General features: G+C 29.0%; 5 protein-coding genes across 5 annotated transcripts; 3 read left to right on the forward strand and 2 right to left on the reverse strand.

The window, feature by feature from the left end:
• The first annotated feature begins 42 nt into the window (after positions 1–42).
• On the forward strand, positions 43–7,679 carry LOC130898703 (golgin subfamily A member 4-like). The gene is made up of 6 exons (XM_057808169.1): positions 43–276; positions 330–487; positions 598–792; positions 871–3,929; positions 4,004–4,925; positions 7,101–7,679. Exons 1-6 carry the CDS (start codon positions 135–137, stop codon positions 7,122–7,124), a joined length of 4,500 nt encoding a protein of 1,499 aa, XP_057664152.1. The 5' UTR covers positions 43–134; the 3' UTR covers positions 7,125–7,679.
• A 598-nt stretch (positions 7,680–8,277) lies between these two features.
• LOC130898509 (actin-related protein 2/3 complex subunit 4) lies at positions 8,278–9,350 on the forward strand. Its single transcript, XM_057807867.1, has one exon. It carries the CDS (start codon positions 8,364–8,366, stop codon positions 8,868–8,870), a length of 507 nt encoding a protein of 168 aa, XP_057663850.1. The 5' UTR covers positions 8,278–8,363; the 3' UTR covers positions 8,871–9,350.
• A 1,267-nt stretch (positions 9,351–10,617) lies between these two features.
• LOC130898511 (39S ribosomal protein L18, mitochondrial) lies at positions 10,618–11,470 on the reverse strand. Its single transcript, XM_057807870.1, has 3 exons — positions 11,211–11,470; positions 11,008–11,158; positions 10,618–10,958 (listed from the first exon to the last, which is right to left on the reverse strand). Exons 1-3 carry the CDS (start codon positions 11,408–11,410, stop codon positions 10,758–10,760), a joined length of 552 nt encoding a protein of 183 aa, XP_057663853.1. The 5' UTR covers positions 11,411–11,470; the 3' UTR covers positions 10,618–10,757.
• A 398-nt stretch (positions 11,471–11,868) lies between these two features.
• Positions 11,869–14,973, forward strand: LOC130898398 (short-chain specific acyl-CoA dehydrogenase, mitochondrial). Its single transcript, XM_057807669.1, has 8 exons — positions 11,869–12,137; positions 12,200–12,464; positions 12,514–12,634; positions 12,687–12,867; positions 12,963–13,123; positions 13,178–13,255; positions 13,560–13,807; positions 14,646–14,973. The coding sequence occupies exons 1-8, from the start codon at positions 12,107–12,109 to the stop codon at positions 14,770–14,772; spliced, it is 1,212 nt and encodes a 403-aa protein (XP_057663652.1). The 5' UTR covers positions 11,869–12,106; the 3' UTR covers positions 14,773–14,973.
• A 96-nt stretch (positions 14,974–15,069) lies between these two features.
• Positions 15,070–17,769, reverse strand: LOC130898512 (40S ribosomal protein S27). Its single transcript, XM_057807871.1, has 3 exons — positions 17,633–17,769; positions 17,475–17,542; positions 15,070–15,317 (listed from the first exon to the last, which is right to left on the reverse strand). Exons 2-3 carry the CDS (start codon positions 17,540–17,542, stop codon positions 15,131–15,133), a joined length of 255 nt encoding a protein of 84 aa, XP_057663854.1. The 5' UTR covers positions 17,633–17,769; the 3' UTR covers positions 15,070–15,130.
• Between the last annotated feature and the right edge of the window lie 908 nt (positions 17,770–18,677).

The following is an 18,677-nucleotide window of genomic DNA, read 5'->3' on the forward strand; positions in this document are numbered from 1 at the left end:
CGCTTAATATTCTATTTTATTGTAAAAATTAAAAATTGCCTTACTGTCAGTTTGACACGTCATTTTTAGGTTATGAGGAAAACGAAAGGGTGTAATGTTTATTTTTAAAAATCAGTGTGTATATCTTGCTTAAAATGTTTAAAAAACTGAAAGAAAAAATTACAGAGGAGGTTAAAATTTCTCCACAACGGTTTGCTGAATTTACACAATCCGTTAGTGATAGATTACAGAGTACTTCAAATTCAGACGACAATTTCTTTTCAATTGGAGAAGATGGTAATTACATTTAAATTGAAGTGAACTTTCAAATAGTTTTTAATTCGTTACAGATGCAAATCCTTCAACTGATAGTAATAACCACGGTTTTTCAAGTGTTCAGTTGATGTCCCCAACACAAGAAAGAACTAGAAAAAACTCAACATCTTCTTTAGCCAGTGATGTATCATTTCTTCCCAGATATGAACCCGGCAACATGTATCATTTACAAGTAATACACCATTTGTGCTGTACTGGCAATTCTTATTTTAATTTGAAATATTTTCATTAAAATCCCATATTTTTTTAAAACCAAGACTTCAAACTAATATACTGTTTTAGTCTGATTTGGATATTTCGGCTAGTGAGATTGAAGACAATGTTTCTACAGCTTCTTCTCAATTAGGGCATCTAACTAAAGAACAGATTTACTCAGCTTTCCAAAAATCTCAGTTGAGGTACCATAAGTATAGAGGCCGATATACTGATTTATCAAGACACTACAAGGATTTAGAAAGAGAAAATGCAAAAATGAAGGTAAATCTTGAATACTTTTTCTTATATTTTAAACCTTTATTAGTATTAATTTTTATTTATTTATTTATTTATTTATAGAGTGTACTGGTAGAAACGCAAGACAAAGCAATAAGAAGAGTAACAGAATTGAAAGAACAGTGTAGTTTGGAACAAACGGCCAAAGCTCATTTAGAAAGTGCATTGAGAAATGATCTAGAGGAGAAGAATTACAAAATAAAAAGTTTACAAACAAAAATAGACCTTTTACAAAATGAAAAGTCTTCAAATGCCCTTATAAACATAGAAGATGATGGGAATAATCTAGAAACTTTGACAAAATACCTCAACGAATCTAGGAAAGAAATAGAATCATTGAATTCGAAAATTCAAGAATTAAAAGCAAACAGTATTGTATTTCAGAGCAAAGAACAGGAATATAAAAATAAAATAAATAATTTAGAAAAAGAAATTGTACAGTTTTCTGAACGAGAAAAAGAAAACAACTTGAACTTGGCTCAAAATAAAATGGAGCTTCACAATGAAATTCTACTTAAAGACAATGAAATCTCCAGTTTGAAAAGGGATCATGATCAGCTAAAACAAAAACTGGAAACTCTGGAAGCTGATAGTAAAACTAACAATAACCAAAAATTGGAAAATCTTCAAGCTCAAAACAAAAAACTGATTGAAAAAGTTGAAAATTTGTCACAAAAATGTAATAATCTCGAAGCTGAACTACTTAAAATAGAAACCTATAAGTTGGAAATAAAGAAATGCAAAGAAAAAGAAGACGAAAGTGCGAAAGCAATAATTGAATTAGAAAAAGTCGTAGAAAAATTAACTAAAAATAATTCTGAGCTAAATAGCTCTTTACTCAATGAACGTGAATCTTATGAAAACCAGATTACTCAATTAAGAGAAGATGCTAAAAAAGGACTTTTATCCTTAGAGCCTAAGATCAGAGAAAAGATCCAAAACGAATTTATCATCAAAGAAGAAGAACTTCAAAAAGATTTCTCCAAAAAAATTCAAGAGCTAAGTTCCACCAATAATACCACAAAAGAAGTACAAATACAGCTTTTCCAAAAAGACGATCTTATTAAAAAATTAACAGATGAACTTAATGATACAAAAACAAAACTAATTAATAAGATTGCCACTCATTCAGATCTAGAAAAAGATCATTTGGATCTTATTGAAAACTGTACAGAACTTCGAAATATTATATCTAATTTAGAGAAAGATAAGATTAATCTAGATTCACAAGAAGAAAAAATTTCAAGGCTTGAATCACATATTGATACTTTGCAAGAAGAACTAAGAACATCAAAAGAACATGTTCAAGAAGCTGAAAAGGAATTGAACAATATTAAAGAAGAGTTAGTTGAAACATCAGAACAATTGAAGATAATGGAAGAAAAGAATGAAACAATAGAATCACAATCTTCAAATATTTTGAAATGCAGAGAAGAAGAAACTAATAAGATAATTGAAGACAAAAATGAAGAAATACAAAAACTAAAGAATACTCTAGAAGAAAAAAAAGACAAGTATAAAAATCTTATAGAAGAAAATTCAAATTTAAACATGGAATTAGCCAAATTAAAGGAAACTATTAGATTACTAGAAGAAAAGATAATTGCAATTGAAGTAGCAGAAGATGAAGCAAAATTAATGAAACTAAAACTAGAACAGTTAGAAGAAATCAACAATAAAAATTTAGAATCGTTTGATAAAGAATATGATTCCATTATAAAACATATAGATGACATTTGGAAAGAATTAAATGTAAGTGAAAAAGAAACAAACCAAGAAGAGTTTATCAAAGCAGAGCTGAACTTGAAATTAAAAATTTTGAAAAATTTGTGTAAGAAAAGACAAACTTTATACAATAATATTCTTGAAGAGAATGCTAAGTTAAAAGAAGAAAGTATTTCTAAATCTATCCAAATAGAAAAAATTCAAGAAGATTTTAATAACACACTTGATGATAATAAAGATATGAAAATCAATATACAATCATTACACAGCAACTTGAATGAAAAATTAAAAGAAAAAGAAGATTTGCTAAATAAGCTTACAGAACAATTGATGGAAAAACAAAATAAAATATTATTGTTGGAAAATGAGTTGTCAGAAGAGAAGACTAATGGTGAGAGAATGTCAAAAGAAAATTTCAAATTGCAGGAAACTTTACAGGAAGCTCAAGAGAAATATTATTTGCTAGAGAAAAAGGAAGCTATGCTGGAGGTGGCAAAATCTGAATGTGGCATTATGGAACTCAAATTACAGCAGCTAGAAGAAGAAAATAAACAATTAACATTAGCTATCAATGAAGAAAAATCAATTGCAGAAAAAACTAACCAGTCTATTAATGACAGTATTAAACAACTCGAATTTAGTAACAAGGAATTGAAAGAAAAATATGAAAATGAGAAAACGAATGTCCAAAATTTGAATGAAAAAATGGAAAAATTAGAAATGAATATTGTTGACTTAGAACAAGAAAAAGAGGATATAGAAACGAAATTTAAACAAATAAATATTGAAAATGGTACTCTCCAAAAAGAAAAGGAAGAAAAAGATTGTGAAATACTTATATTATCAGAAAATATAGCCAAGTTGAATACCTCAATTGAAAATCAAAGCTTAGAACTTAACACTCTTCTTGAAAAAACCCAAAAATTGGATACAACAATAGAAAACTTGCAAATAGAACAAATCGAATCTATAAAAAAGGAAAAAGATTACCAAAATGATCTAAATATGACAATCAGCAAATTACAAACCGAATTAGAAGAAAAAACAATTGCCTTAAGTCAACTCAAAGATACAATTTTAGAACTAGAAAATTTCCAAAATGTTGCAGAAGAGAATTCAAAGCAGAAACAAGAAGAGGCGAAGAACTTTGGAAACGAATTAAAAACCAAAAACCTACAACTCAAAACTAAAGATCAAGAAATACATATTTTGAAAGAAGAAAGAGATTGTGCAGTTGAAGAAATTAATTCTCTTAGAGGAGAAATAGAAGAACTTCATAGAGAAATATCCCAGAGAGGAAATTTGGACACAAAATTAGTACATTCTGAAAGTGAGAAGGAATTGTTGAAAACGGAAAGAGAAAAAATTAAAAGAGAACTTGAAGAACTCAATATCAGGTACCCATGTCTTTTTTTATTCACAAAAGTGTTGATTATTGAATGTAACATTTGTGACCAAATTTTATTTTTAGGATACAACAGATCTCTTTGGATAACAATAATATGATGGAAGAAAATCAGAGTATTTATCAAGAAAAAGAAGAACTGAAAGTAGCTCTAGAACTTTTAAAAGAACAGCAAGGTAGTGAATCAGATAAAGAAAAGCTGAAGGGAGATATTATAAGTTTAAATAATACCATTGAAGATTTGAAAAAACAGACAAATGTCTTGGAATTAGAAAACTTACAACTCAAAAATGAGGTCAAACCTGTAACCAACAATGAAGCTGAAATAGCAAAAATTCAAGAAGATTTTCACGAAATTAAAGAAAAATGTAATAGTCTGTTTATAGAAAATATGAATTTGAAACAGGAATATGAAAGTTTAGAAGAAAAATGTAACAAATTTGGAAAAATCAAACAGAAATTAGAGATGCAAATAAGTGAAGTTGAAAGCCTTTACAATGATTTACTAAAAGAAAAACAATTGTTGGAAGATGAAGTGCAAGAATTAAAAACGTCTCCTATTAACTATGGAAATAATTCTGATCGGTTAAATGACTTGAAAACTCTAAAAGCCGAACAACTTTTATTAAACGATGAAGAAAAACAACATTATATAAAAGAAATAGACATGCTTAGAGAAAAAGTATTAAAATACAAATCACTAGACTTGACCAATAAAAGCTCGATAGAATTTTATGAAAATGAACTTCAAAAAATTAAAAATCAAAATGACAAATTGAACAGGAAATTGGATGAGACGTTGGTGACTTTGAACCACTGTGCCGAGCTGTCAACTTCAACAGAAGTTGAATATTTGAGAAACGTACTCTATAATTACATGTTGGGTAAAGAAAGTTTGGTACTAGCAAGGGTGATTGCAGCTGTATGTAAATTCGATCCTCAGCAAACTGAATTGATTTTACAAAAAGAGCAACAGAAACAGACGTTGGTAAGTATGTTTTCTTCGCTTAGTCAAATGAGTTGGGAAAAACAAAAAATTTCGTTGGTTACATGAAACACAATTAAAATATTTATTATCAACAAATTGAGGTAAAACTATTTTTAAATGATTGTGTTGATTGAAGGTGAGGGGTCTCCAATCCATGGGAATGTTATAAAACCATAAGTACTGACTCTCGTCAATATGTTAGTGACCGAGTGCTCACAATGATAACAATGATCTATATGTGTAAATATTACTGATTCTGATTTGTTACTTATTAGCGTCGCTTTTCTAACGGGACGTGTCTTTTAATCGACTCGAATTACACGTTTTTCATTAATCATATCTTACAATTAATCTTATTAGTTTTGAGCGACCTTCTGGTTCAACAACCCTCACAAATTAACAACATCAAAAGATTTTTTAATGACAATTACATCCTTGTGACAATTCAAAATTGATAGTAAGATAACTATAAGGTTAAAGTATGGCAATCAGTGATTCTGTTATTTTTTTTTTCATTTCTCTTGTTACCCTCAAATGGATTCAAAGACACACTAAAGTGGAGGAAAACTAAATAGTTAACAGACTTGCTAAAGTAGTAGCAGACAAACCCTTCATAGGACCTTAACCCTTTTATGGTATCAGCTACAGAATAATAAAGAAAATACTGAAAAAGAAGGGGTAGAACCAGTTAATGGGACAATCTACTTCTGGGAAACTATAACCAGAGAAGAATGTAACAACCTGAGAATACTAACAGGGCATTTTCACGTCAATGGACACCTGAAGAAGATGGGTTTAGCAGAGAGTGCAAAGTGCATAGAAGGTGAAGCCTCTATTCACATTTTTTCTAAGTATGGGATGCTACAGAACTCCGAAGCATTACACCTAGGAGCTTATGAAATAGAAGGCAAAAATCTCTGGCAATTACAGACATACCAAATTCTGAAATTTCTTAGTAGGATTAATATATGAGGTTTAAACTCTGTGTCACTGCAAAAATAGGGGACACGATAGATCCTTTGGGTCGCAGCATACATGAACTATATACATACCTTTTCTCTTGAATTAGAATACTGGAGCATTCCTAAACGCAGGTCAACAGTAATTTGCTGTATTTCAATAGTATTGTCACTATGTCTCAAAAATAAAAATAAATAACTAAGTTTCTTTTCAAGACTTTATTAATGAGGTCGAGAAGAAATTACGGTGATTCATATGGTTTATAGATTTAAAAAACCATAACAAAAACTAGTTTTTTTTTAATTTTCTTAAAGCAACCGAATTAAAATATCTATTTGATGGCATTGATCTTTGCTGATATATCTTTATGCCAAATTAAAACTTGAAGTCTTAATAACATCAGTTTTACATTTCTGCATCGAAAATGTTGATAACAAATATGAAAATTTTTCACTGAGTTAACACAATTTCATAGCATTTTGATTTACTAAATTTTACATTTCAAAATAACTCTAAACAAAAGAACAGAAAGTTTATAACCTCCATGCGATTGTAAAACTTTTTTATTTTTGTTTATTGACAAGTTTGCCAACTTCCAATATCTAAATTTCCCCAATAGTAAAAATGTGACGGTACTGTATTTTAGAAGTAATCAGTGGCAATAACTTTTTCATATAGATTCCTGGAATAGTTTGTGTCTTTAGGGTGGTACTTCTGAGTGCTAAAGATTTGTTCTGCTAGTTATATCCTAACGATTATAGACACAAAGAATTGCTCAGTTCTATTTAAACTGTGTGTGAAATTTTGGAAGGGATAGAAGACCGTTGAAAAATCAACATCGGTGCGAAATAGTTGTTTATATTCAGTTGGCGTATAATCCTGTGATTTTATTGAATAAATTTTCTGCAGAAGTTTAAGTTTGTTTTGATTCAAACAAAAGACAAATAAACATTTTTAATTACATAAAAATAATATATTTTTAAATTTTCTAACGTAAATAATCTTCAGGCTTAAGTTGCATAAACAAAATTGCTCCGAAATATAACGAAATACAATATAAGCATGGGAGCGATCTCTGCCGAGCACATATAGTGACGTAACATTCGATTTGACCTTGTACATAATTTTGCTAAATAGATTGGGGAACTGGGCTATCTTTTGTGTCTATAATCCTTGGTTATATCTTCTATTTATAATAATTTGTTTTTATTATAGCTTGGACAATTGGGGCTTATTTAACATTTAGAAGATTCTATAATAAAAGTCACCTAAAAGTATGGTTTATGTAACTACAGTAAATGAAATTTACTCATGTCTACTGAAGATTAACTTTCACTAATCGACTATGAAGAAGAAGAAGAAGGTCACGAAACATGCAATGTTTTCAAATATACAGCACTTTTTAAAAGTTGCTAGAACTTAGTTCATTTTCTTATTTGAAGGTAATTCTAATACCTCTAGCATTCCATATACACTTGTTTTTAAATTTAATTTAGTTTCTATGTTTTCTATTGAAATAAAAATATCAATAGTACAAAAGCGGGCAAAGAATTATTTGCACCAATGGCAGCCACGTATAATCTTAATACAAAAATTTAGATGGAAAATTCACGTTATCAAATAAACCAAATCATTAATTATTTCACTAAAAATTGTCCAGTCCCTATTGATAAAATGAGCCTAATTGTGTCTAACTATTTATTTTAGTGTATTAACATTTTTACGATAAACTTTTAATTTATATGTAAATAAGTAGATTGTTAAAATATATGACTTTTATGTACGTTCTGGTAATTTTTGTTTTTATTTTTAATAAAACCTTTACCATACGATAATGCCATGAATGAATCAACAGAAGAAACAAGAAAAATTTCAACTTCTGAAGACGATAAAGTCATTATCGAAACGTGAATCAGATAATTTAAATATGAGTGTTGGTGTAATGGTAATAATTGTTCAGTATAAATATCACCAACGGTTCTATAAATTCTAACTTGGAAACAAATATGTGTATCAGAACCAAAGATTATATACACCGATCAGAACTACAAAAACCATCAACAAAAATGAGTTTTGAAATCGTACAGTATACAATTAATGGCTGCTGCACTGAAAAAAGTATCTTCTCATTTCAATTACTACGCCATAAATTGTTTAGAGAAAATTAATTATGAAGAATGGCTCGATCCAAATGCGTAATTTTACGTTGAAAATCAGATATTCTTCATTTTCTTCTAGATTACACAAAAATACATTTTATTGCAGTGAAGTATATAAAACTTTTCGTAGTGTATTCTATATAGCGACCACTTGATGATAAAGTATGACATGTCGCGAAAAAATGCCCGAGAGAATACATCAAACGTGTCGAAATTACATAAAAAAGAAGATTATTGTGTATGTTAAACATAAGTGTCAACCGGGGGTGTGGTGTTGTAGTTGATTAGTTTAAATAAACTTCGCCGACTGTTTTAAAAAATGTCTGCTACGTTAAAACCATATTTAACAGCAGTTCGTCACACATTAACTGCCGCTATGTGCTTGGATAATTTTTCTTCTCAAGTTATAGAGCGGCACAACAAACCAGAAGTAGAGGTTAGGACTTCTAGAGAACTTTTGCTCAATCCCGTTGTAATATCTAGGAATGAGAAAGAAAAAGTGCTTATAGAATCATCAGTAAATTCGATAAGAATAAGTATAGCAGTAAAGCAAGCGGACGAAATTGAGAAAATTCTCTGTAAGAAATTTATGAGATTTATGATGATGAGAGCAGAGAACTTCATCGTGCTCCGTAGGAAACCAATAGAAGGTTATGATATTAGTTTCCTTATTACCAATTTTCACACAGAACAAATGTACAAACACAAATTAGTTGATTTTGTTATACATTTCATGGAGGAAATAGATAAGGAAATATCTGAAATGAAGTTGGCAGTGAATGCAAGAGCAAGGATTGTGTCTGAAGAATTTTTAAAACATTTTTAATGTTGATTGTACAGTGTTAAAATAGGTGCTAATAACAGATTTCATACATTGAATTTTTTGAACCACAAATTCGTCAGTAAAGTGAAGCAAGGATAGATTTTAATAGTGAACATAGTCGACAATATTCAAACATAATTATTACGAACGATAGGTATACACACCTATATAGCTTTTCTTCGTTTTCAATTGGAAAAAAATAGATTTGCCCGATAAAACTCGTGTGAACAAATTAGTATTTATTGAAATTTTTCCTGTGTATTTTCAAAGTTATTGTGATGAGCAATAAAAAAATATTTGTAAATTATGACCCATGTTATTTTCTAATTTATCAAAAGTAGATATTTTTAAGCTTTTAATACACAGAAGTAAGTTTGTAATTGAGAGACTGCAACTAAAATATTTATGAACTTATTTCTATGCAATTGCTATAATGTATAATTTTTATATTATTTTTATTAAATAGTATTTTATAATAATCTATTTCGTGTTTTTTTAATTCATTTTATTATATTTAGTAGGAACAGAAAAAGTATATATTTGAGTTCATTCAACAAAATGTGTGACTATGTAAATCCAAATAGTATAATGTCAAATATACTGGAACTTATTTTAGGTAAATGATCCAATGTACCAAAAAATATGTTTTTCTGCAAAATATAAGGTACTAATAATTTTTATTGCTTTGTTGAAAAAGTGTAATAAAATTTAATCTCATCAGATTTATAATATTCTGTGGTTAAGCAAAAAAGACGTAATCACGAAGCTAAAGTTTTCTGCCAAATGATCTAATTGAACTGGGTCTCAAGCTTTTAAATATGGAGTTGCTAATATTGATTAGATTCTCATTGTACAAATCTACCATATCTCTATTCATAAATAACTTCATCCGTCTGGTAACACAGAACATACCATACTTAGGGTATGTTCTTTGTCTGTTAAATTTATTACAAATTTTAGGAGGTTTGCAACAGATAGGACAATTTTTCGAGAAACAATTTAACATCAAGATTTTCACTACTTTGTAAATTATTATATTGAATAAATTTGAGAACAAATACGAGAAAAATCACTCCATTTCGCATAATTATCAAAAAACCTTGCATTATAAATTTATTTGAAAAAAACTCGATCAATATTAGTAGACTCTATAATTAAACCTACAATCAAATTGAGGTGAACGCTAAAAATTGCCTGATTAGCGATTGTATAATTGACATATGACTTTTTAAAAGCAGAAGAAATCGGATTAGACGTTAACAGAAATTGAGAGCAAGTAAAATGGGAATTACAAATACGATTTATAACTCTATTTTTAAAAGAACGTCAACGATGGCTTTAGCTGTTGTTGCTTCCGCATTTTTCTTCGAAAGAACGTTTGATCTAGCAACAGACACCTTTTTTGAGAAATACAATGAAGGGGTACGTATTACATAAGTCTGATATCGATCTATGTCATTTTATAGAATAAAAGTTTTAGCAGTCATCATGATTATCTTTTCCTTTTTCAGAAATTATGGAAACACATCAAGGATAAATATGAACAGTAATTTGATTTTTATAATTTGTTACTATAATTTATTGTAAATATATAGATATATGAATGTAATAATTTGTGTGTGAAATAAAAAGCACAAAAGTAAATAATGTGTAAATTATTTAAATTTGAATAATGTTCCAGAGAACCCAGGAAAATAATTTTTGAAAAACTGGAAGATTCCAATATAAAGGTATATGAGAATCAAAACAGTTTTATAGTGTGAAATCGCATATTCATTTTCACCAACTTGTAAATATAAATATATAAGTAATAATTGGAAAATATACGCGAGGTTTTGTTAATGCAAAATAATAAATAAATTTTTTAAATAAATTTATTTCAACTACTAATTATTCAGTTACTTCCCATGGTTTTTCAGGTCTATCAAGATCCCATGGCATTGCAGCTTTGAACTGTGAAGGCTCAGTTAGGCTTACACCACCCTCTTGCATGGCTTGTAAAAATAACGCTACTTTATCATCAGGTTTTTTAGATTTAATAAAACATTCTACTTCTATTAAACCAGATTGTAAGCATCTCTGTGCCAAAACCTACAAAATAAGTCAAATTATTTTTAATAAAGTTGTTTAAACGCCTTACCCTTCCCAAATTTATATAAGCACTAGTGTCAATAGTTCTATAAAGCTGCTTTTTAATACACCATTCAGAAGTATTTGCACTAAGTACTTCCCCATTCTGAAAGTGAACAATTGATGCTTTAACGTATTTTCCTGAAGCAGTGAGCTGCAACCTAAAATATTATAATTGATCATCGGATTTCACCGTAATATTGTCTAATTTACTTGTGCCAATAACGTTTCCCTAAAGCATCTACATGATATCCGTCTGGTTTATAACCTATGCGTAATCGTTCTAGATTTCTAGGATTTCTATTTGTCAACATAGTTGCTACTTCATTTTTACCACCACTTTGGGTCGTACTACCAAATCTGCACTGTTTCAAAGTATTCAATAAACAAATAAAATTATAACTTTTAAACATTTTATTGTTACTTTCCAATGAAGCTTTTTATTACTTAACCTATTTGTTAAAATAATTCACATGAAGTTTTCGACAATAAACGATAAATAAGAAGATCTGTCCGTGATAACGTACGAATAAATCCCTAAATAGTAATGGTTAATGAACCATAATGTTTCAAATGCTGATTTCAAATTTAATTATATTGTAATTTCCATATCAGTCCAAGCGTGTAAAAAATTCAATTTTTTTGATTGATAGATTCGTTCTTTTTGGAAACAATGATCCAAGGTAAATCACCTATTAACTGATAGCGGATCCTAGCCCAGAAGGAGATTTTTATTTTCCGTTTTCGGTGAAAATTTGAAATTCAAAACTCAATCTTCAAAAATACATTATTTATTTCTAAATATACGAATAAATTATACGTTTAAATACAATAGCCTCAATTGCTTGCTTTCAAACCCTTGACGTATCTTAACAGATGACGCGCATAAATGAGCGTATTTGGTCATGTATATTGTCCTGCGACCTTTGAATGATTTATGTTAATTTTCAATTGTAAATAGATTTTAAACTTCACTAAACATTTTTAATTATTTTCGATAGTTCATATTAGTGTATAAAACTGAAATTTTATATTGTATAATATATATTTTTGTATCGAAATAAAGATTTTTACAGAAGTTTTAAACAATATTTATAATTAAGATTAAAATGGCACTTTATAGGAATGTCTTAAAAATGAGTGAGTGCTGATTTGAGCTATTGTTTACCTAGGTAAGTGTACTTACTAAAACTCTTTTGAAGGTTCTTACCAACTGAAAAGAAGCATAGCTTCTTTAAGTGCTCTTTCCGAAACACATCAAATGCTACAAAAGACTTGCAGAGATTTTGCAGACGGAGAGTTAAAGCCAATTGCAGGAAAAATAGATAAAGAACATTTCTACCCTAAAGAACAAATAAAGAAAATGGGAGAATTAGGGTTACTAGCTGTTACAGTACCAGAAGAATTAAATGGAACAGGCTTGGATTATTTGGCATATGCCATAGCTATGGAGGAGATATCGAGAGGGTAATGAATAGTGTAAAAAAATGCGTTTAATTTAATAATAATGTTTTAGATGTGCTAGTGCAGGGGTTATTATGTCTGTCAATAATTCTTTATTTTTGGGTCCAATACTAGAGTGGGGTACTCCAGAACAGAAGGATAAGTTTATTAAACCTTTTACTGGAGGAGATAGGGTAAATCTATTAAAATAATTTGTTCTACTTATTTTATTTTTAATTTTAATAGGTTGGTTGTTTTGCTTTATCAGAACCAGGTAACGGATCAGATGCAGGAGCCGCTTCAACTACAGCTAGTCTGCAAGGAGATAGATTTATTTTAAATGGTACAAAATCATGGATTACCAATGGTTATGAGAGTGAAGCTGCAGTGGTTTTTGCTACTACAGACAAAACATTGAAACACAAAGGTATTTATAAGAATTTGGTACAAATTAAAAAAATAATATATATTTTTATTTGTTTTATTAAAAATATTCTATTTTTACATTCATTATGGTTATAGGAATATCTGCTGTAATAGTTCCGAAACCAATAAAAGGTTTAGAATTAGGTAAAAAGGAAGACAAATTAGGAATAAGAGGCTCGTCAACTTGTAACTTAATCTTTGATAACTGTTCAGTTCCTAAAGAAAATTTATTGGGGCAACCGGGTTTTGGTTTCAAGGTTAAAGTTACTATTAATCATTGGAATTTATTTAGTGTGTTGTTTATATTTTAGATTGCCATGATGGCATTAGATGCTGGAAGAATCGGAATTGCTGGTCAAGCCTTAGGAATTGCTCAAGCAGCTCTAGAAGTATTTATTGTTATTTATACTGACAATAGGGTCAAAATATCAATAATGTATATTTGCTTAATTATTCTATTCAACTTTTAAAAAATTCCAGAACTTACACCAACACTTTCACTCTGATGCAAGTTTCGATTAAAAAGTTTTTATCTTCAGAGCTACAAGATGAACTGTTTCTTCTGCTTCTTAAGAAGATAATTTTGTTACCGCAAAGTGCATTAGACAAAGTTACTATAAATGTTTGTGTAGTACTAATGTTCCACCCCAACAGTTTTCTGTTCGTATTAATTGCACCTTAAATTTTTTCCAGGTAGCTGCAGAGTATTCTTCTAAACGTCTAGCTTTTGGGAAACCTATCGTGAAATTACAAATGATTCAAAATAAATTAGCAGATATGGCGCTCCGGTTAGAATCTGCACGTTTATTAACTTGGAGAGCTGCGTGGTTGAAAGACAATCACAAACCGTATACTAAAGAAGCAGCTATGGCAAAATTGGCCGCAAGTGAAGCTGCTACATTTGTTAGCCATCAATGTATACAGATATTAGGTGGAATGGGGTAAGGAAATATTAACATTTATTATAGAATTCAATGTATACCTTTATCTGTTATTTCATTTCGTTTTTTGTTTGTTTTTGTTTTTGTTCTTGATATGAATCAAATTTGAAAGTGTCTTCCTTTTTTATTTAGAAATGGAGATATGATACTGGAATAAATTTTTGATTTTGATTGAATTAAAAGTTTTATAGTTGATCAACACACTTTTTCAACCTAATATAATATTATTGAAACTAATATTTAGTGCTTGGGCACCTTGGTCTATTTGAATATGCTCTATCTGCTAACCATGATCACCTGGCTCAAACCACAGGGTCGGATTTAGCATTTTGGCGCCCCTAAGCCTAATAGTTTTTTCTCCTCTTAGTCTGGGTCAAGTTACGTTCCTAAAACTTTTTATTGGAAAATTATATCAGGCTTATTATGTTAATTGCTTGAATAACACTCCAGAAATAATTTTATGTATTAAATAGTGAGCTCACATTCGCAGGACTAAAACAAAACTATCTAACCCACAGAGCATTCCCATAACAAAGCATGACCATTACAGCTGCTGCAGAAGCTGAAGCTTCAAATTTCAGACCCATTAACATGAATTCGTACAGTACATGAAGTTATGACTATTAATTCTGATTCCTAGATATTTTCTTAAATATTTTTCTCTTATATATATATATATATATATATATATAACCTCTTAGCATATTTATCTGGAAATCTCTTCTATCCATAGTATCCAGAGAGCATAATATAAGTAGATTATGAAAATGAACACAATATTGATAAAAAAAAATCTAATAAAGTATAATTTCTAGTATTTAATTATTAAATTTTTTAGCTATGTTTCTGATATGCCTGCTGAAAGATTTTATAGAGATGCCCGAATTACTGAAATATATGAAGGCACTTCAGAGATTCAAAGGTTGGTTATTGCTGGTAGTTTGATCAAAGAACTTGGGTTATAAATAATTTGAAAAAGGGTTTATGGTATCCATTTATCACTTAAACAAGTGGTTAACACATAAAAAGACTAGGTACAGTTTATTCAAGATGATTTTTCTACAAATACAACTTTTTATATTATAATCTGGAGTCACCATTTCCCCCATACTCATAAAACACAAAATTTTATATATTTTTACATTAATAAATATTTTTTAACATAATTTATCTGAGTTTCATTTTTCCCTTTGCGACTATAATGATGGAGTAATTGAATGAAAGACAAAGAGAGGTTTTTGAAATAATAATAAACAGTGAACTTACTTTATTAATTAAATTTATTAGAAAACAATATAGTTACAGTCACATATTATTTAAAATTTAATGCTGTTTACGCCTGAAACTGCAACCTTCTGTAAGTCTCGCCTTGCCTCCAGTAGATGTGCAGAGGATTGTAGAACAACCTTTGCAGGGTACAGCAGACTGGGCATGCGAGAAAATAGTTGAAATTGCGTAGCAGCCTGGACACTTCACATCCATAAAGTAACTATTTGGATGCTGAACCAACCTGAAACAAGATTTGCATTTATAACATTTAATGTAAAAAAGTACAAAATGAAAGTTCTTTCTGTAATTATATCTAATTCAAAGTACATGGAAGGTACATATAAACAAATTTGATAAACCACATAGTATGTCAAAGTGAAAACTTTAGAAAACTGACGGAAAAAATGTTCAATTTAAAGTTACTACCAATAAATCAGATCTTCTTCATTAAGAGCCAATTTTACATCCCAGGGTAAAACTGGAGATTAAACTATGGCTTGAACTCTATTTCAAACCAAGAATAAACATTTTACAGGTCACAGTTAAACAGACATTTTTCTGCCAGTTGGCACAAATATGACCAAAATTTTTGTTTTGTTTTAAAGTTGCATTGTTCAAGAGAGTTTTATGTACCAAAATTAACAAAGAAAAAAATTTTGGTTATCCTTGTTAATAAATACAAATGAAGAGAATTTCACAACAAGGAGGCAAGCTGAACCCATAACTATTCTAGAGCTAATTAATATATGGAATGTGCCTTTGCAGATAATATAAAAGTTCATAGCAGAAAACCAAAAGGATCTATAGGAAACTTTCAATGACTGGAACCAAATATAAATATAACAGTATAAAGATGAACAAAAAGAAAACCAAAGTTATTGTAATGATAAATGTAAAAGAAAAAATTGAAATAAGGGTCGAGGAGGAACTTGTAAAATAAGTTAGTAGCTCCCAATACCTAGGAATAATGTTGGAAAAGACAGAAAGACATGATTTAGAATAAAACAATAGAATGCAAAGGCAAACGACATACTATGTAATAAAACAACAATAAATTAAAATATGAACAAAAATGTACAATGGAATTTACAATTCCAACATATGGTTGAGAACCTTGGGTATTGATAGATAGAGAAAAGAAACCTAACCTAACCAGGAATGATATATTCAGAAACTCATGCATAAAAGATTTAAAAGTTGTACCCAAACAAAAAATATTGAAAGAAAATAACTAGGATGGTGGGATGATCACCTACAAAGTATTCATAGCAGTGCCAGTTAAAGCACTTTCAAGAAAAAAGATGACCATGAGTAACAAGGGAGAACGCAGTAGGAAAAATATTAGGAAAGAAGAGAAGGTCGAGGGTCAAATTGAGACATTTGGTGCAAGAAAGAAAACATTTTATAAAAAATTAGTTAAATAGTAAAATTAACACCCTATACTTTAAATTTTATATATATATATATATATATATATATATATATATATATACACTGTCTCATATTTATTTATAACAATGATCTAATAAAATCAAAAATTCAGATGAATAAAGGCAAAACTGCAGAACAAAAATCTACTACAAGACAAAAGATTCAAGAGTCTTTTGACTCAACATACATATTTTATTATTAAAATAAGTTATAAATTTATAAATGAAGTTAAGAAATATGTATCCAATGTATATGAAAATTGAAAACACCAATCACATCATTCTAATTCAACATAACATAAGAGGAGCTCTGATGGTACAGTGAATTTTACAACAATTTATATAGTGAAAGTGAAAATTTGTAAACACAAACATTTTTCTATATAACAACTTCAATTTTCCTTACAGTTTTTGTTTTCAATTTTCTACTCTTACAGAATAATAAACAATAATTTAGGAAGCAATTTTCATAAAACAACAATAAATTAAAATACCTCAATTCATATGCACATTTCTTCTAAGTATTGAATAAACTTAATCCAGGTTGTGCAATATTGGATTCTTGAAATAATATTCAATATGTATATTTTGTATCATATTGCACAGTATTTTATTATTTCTAAAATGATAATTTCTAATAAGTGAATGGAAGATATTCCATAATATAAAGTTAATAATATAGCAGTTCAAAAAGTTGAAATATTTGTAAATAACGTTTACTGCCACTCAGAATAATATTAATTTGAATTAAATTTAACGAATATTGTACAAAATATTCTTGTAATAAGAGGAATTCTGTAAACTAAACGTTAAATAGGATGTAGTTTTTAAACAACGTAATCAGATACCTATATTTGACAAGTACGAACAAGTATAATAAATCTATATAGATAGTTGAGCATAAGGTACTAGTTTTATCTCAACAACAAGCAAAAAAAACTATATTTTGAGTAATAGTCAGTATTTACCTTTTCAATTTGTGTGACCGCCTCTGTTTTTCGGCAGAAGGATGCAATAAGTCGACAGCTAAAGGCATCTGCAATAAAAAAATGGGAACAATATCAAATATTTTTAGGATACTACTATTGATTGTATTATTGGTTAGTTAGATCTCGATTCAATTTACCTTATTAACTTTTTTAACGACTATATTTCACAAAAATTACTTCAGCAGCACGTGTTACTTTCGGCTATCAACCATGTAAAAGGATTTGATATTTGACAGAATTGAGGAATACCAACAAAAGCAGTGCTAAATATTCAAATTGACAAGTTGTCTTTCTATCTCTTTTCAATACGTAACTTATTGTATATGTTCATTGTCTATCATATACAAAGTTAATATAATTTAAATGAATTAGGCATTTTTTTGTGCGCTACTAGTAGATTGTTTGAATAAGGAGTAAGTTTTCAGAATATTGAAAACGGTTCATAATTAGTATTATTATTAACTGAATTTTGGGAAAATCAACTATTATCTGATTTCTAAATGTCGCGTTTCACTTTCGGAGGAAATTTCAAACTATAAACTCAATCTATCAAAACTTTTATTTTTATCACATTTGTTATGTGGTTTTATATATGATTTCATGATTTTCTTGTGTTTATAAACCTTAATTCAGTTGTGTAATAGATTTTAAGTGTTTTAATAATTATTATTTAGAAATAATTAACAATTTACAAACAAACGTATTTTAGTACCAATTTCTATACAAATAATATGATTTTATGTCGAAAAAATAAAAAGTTCAGAGATCACAAGATTCGGTGATATGTTAGCTCATGCTGCTCATAAGAATTAATCAATCGTAACCATGTACAGGGAACTGTAATGTTTTATGATTGCACTCTTTTAAAGTTGAGTGAAAGACATATTAGCGCAAGTCAATTGGTATTTTTATATCAGATCATAGTTTCCGAAAAATCCTTTGAACTGATTTGTTGTTAAGTATGACCAGATTACTTGCCGATCATAATCGGGTTAATCCTACCACAGCCCTAAACAGTTACATATGTCATTTGTCAACTCCCTTCTACTTCTAGTTTTTGAAATTGGATCGAATGAACTACTCATTCATAGATTGTCATTGTTTGTTATAACCTTTCATTAATGATAGTTCATAGTAGAATAGTGGGAAACAATGGGCTGTTAAGCACATAGGTCTTCTGAT

Source organism: Diorhabda carinulata, chromosome 10 (assembly GCF_026250575.1).
Source record: "Diorhabda carinulata isolate Delta chromosome 10, icDioCari1.1, whole genome shotgun sequence".
NCBI classification, from domain to species: domain Eukaryota; kingdom Metazoa; phylum Arthropoda; class Insecta; order Coleoptera; family Chrysomelidae; genus Diorhabda; species Diorhabda carinulata.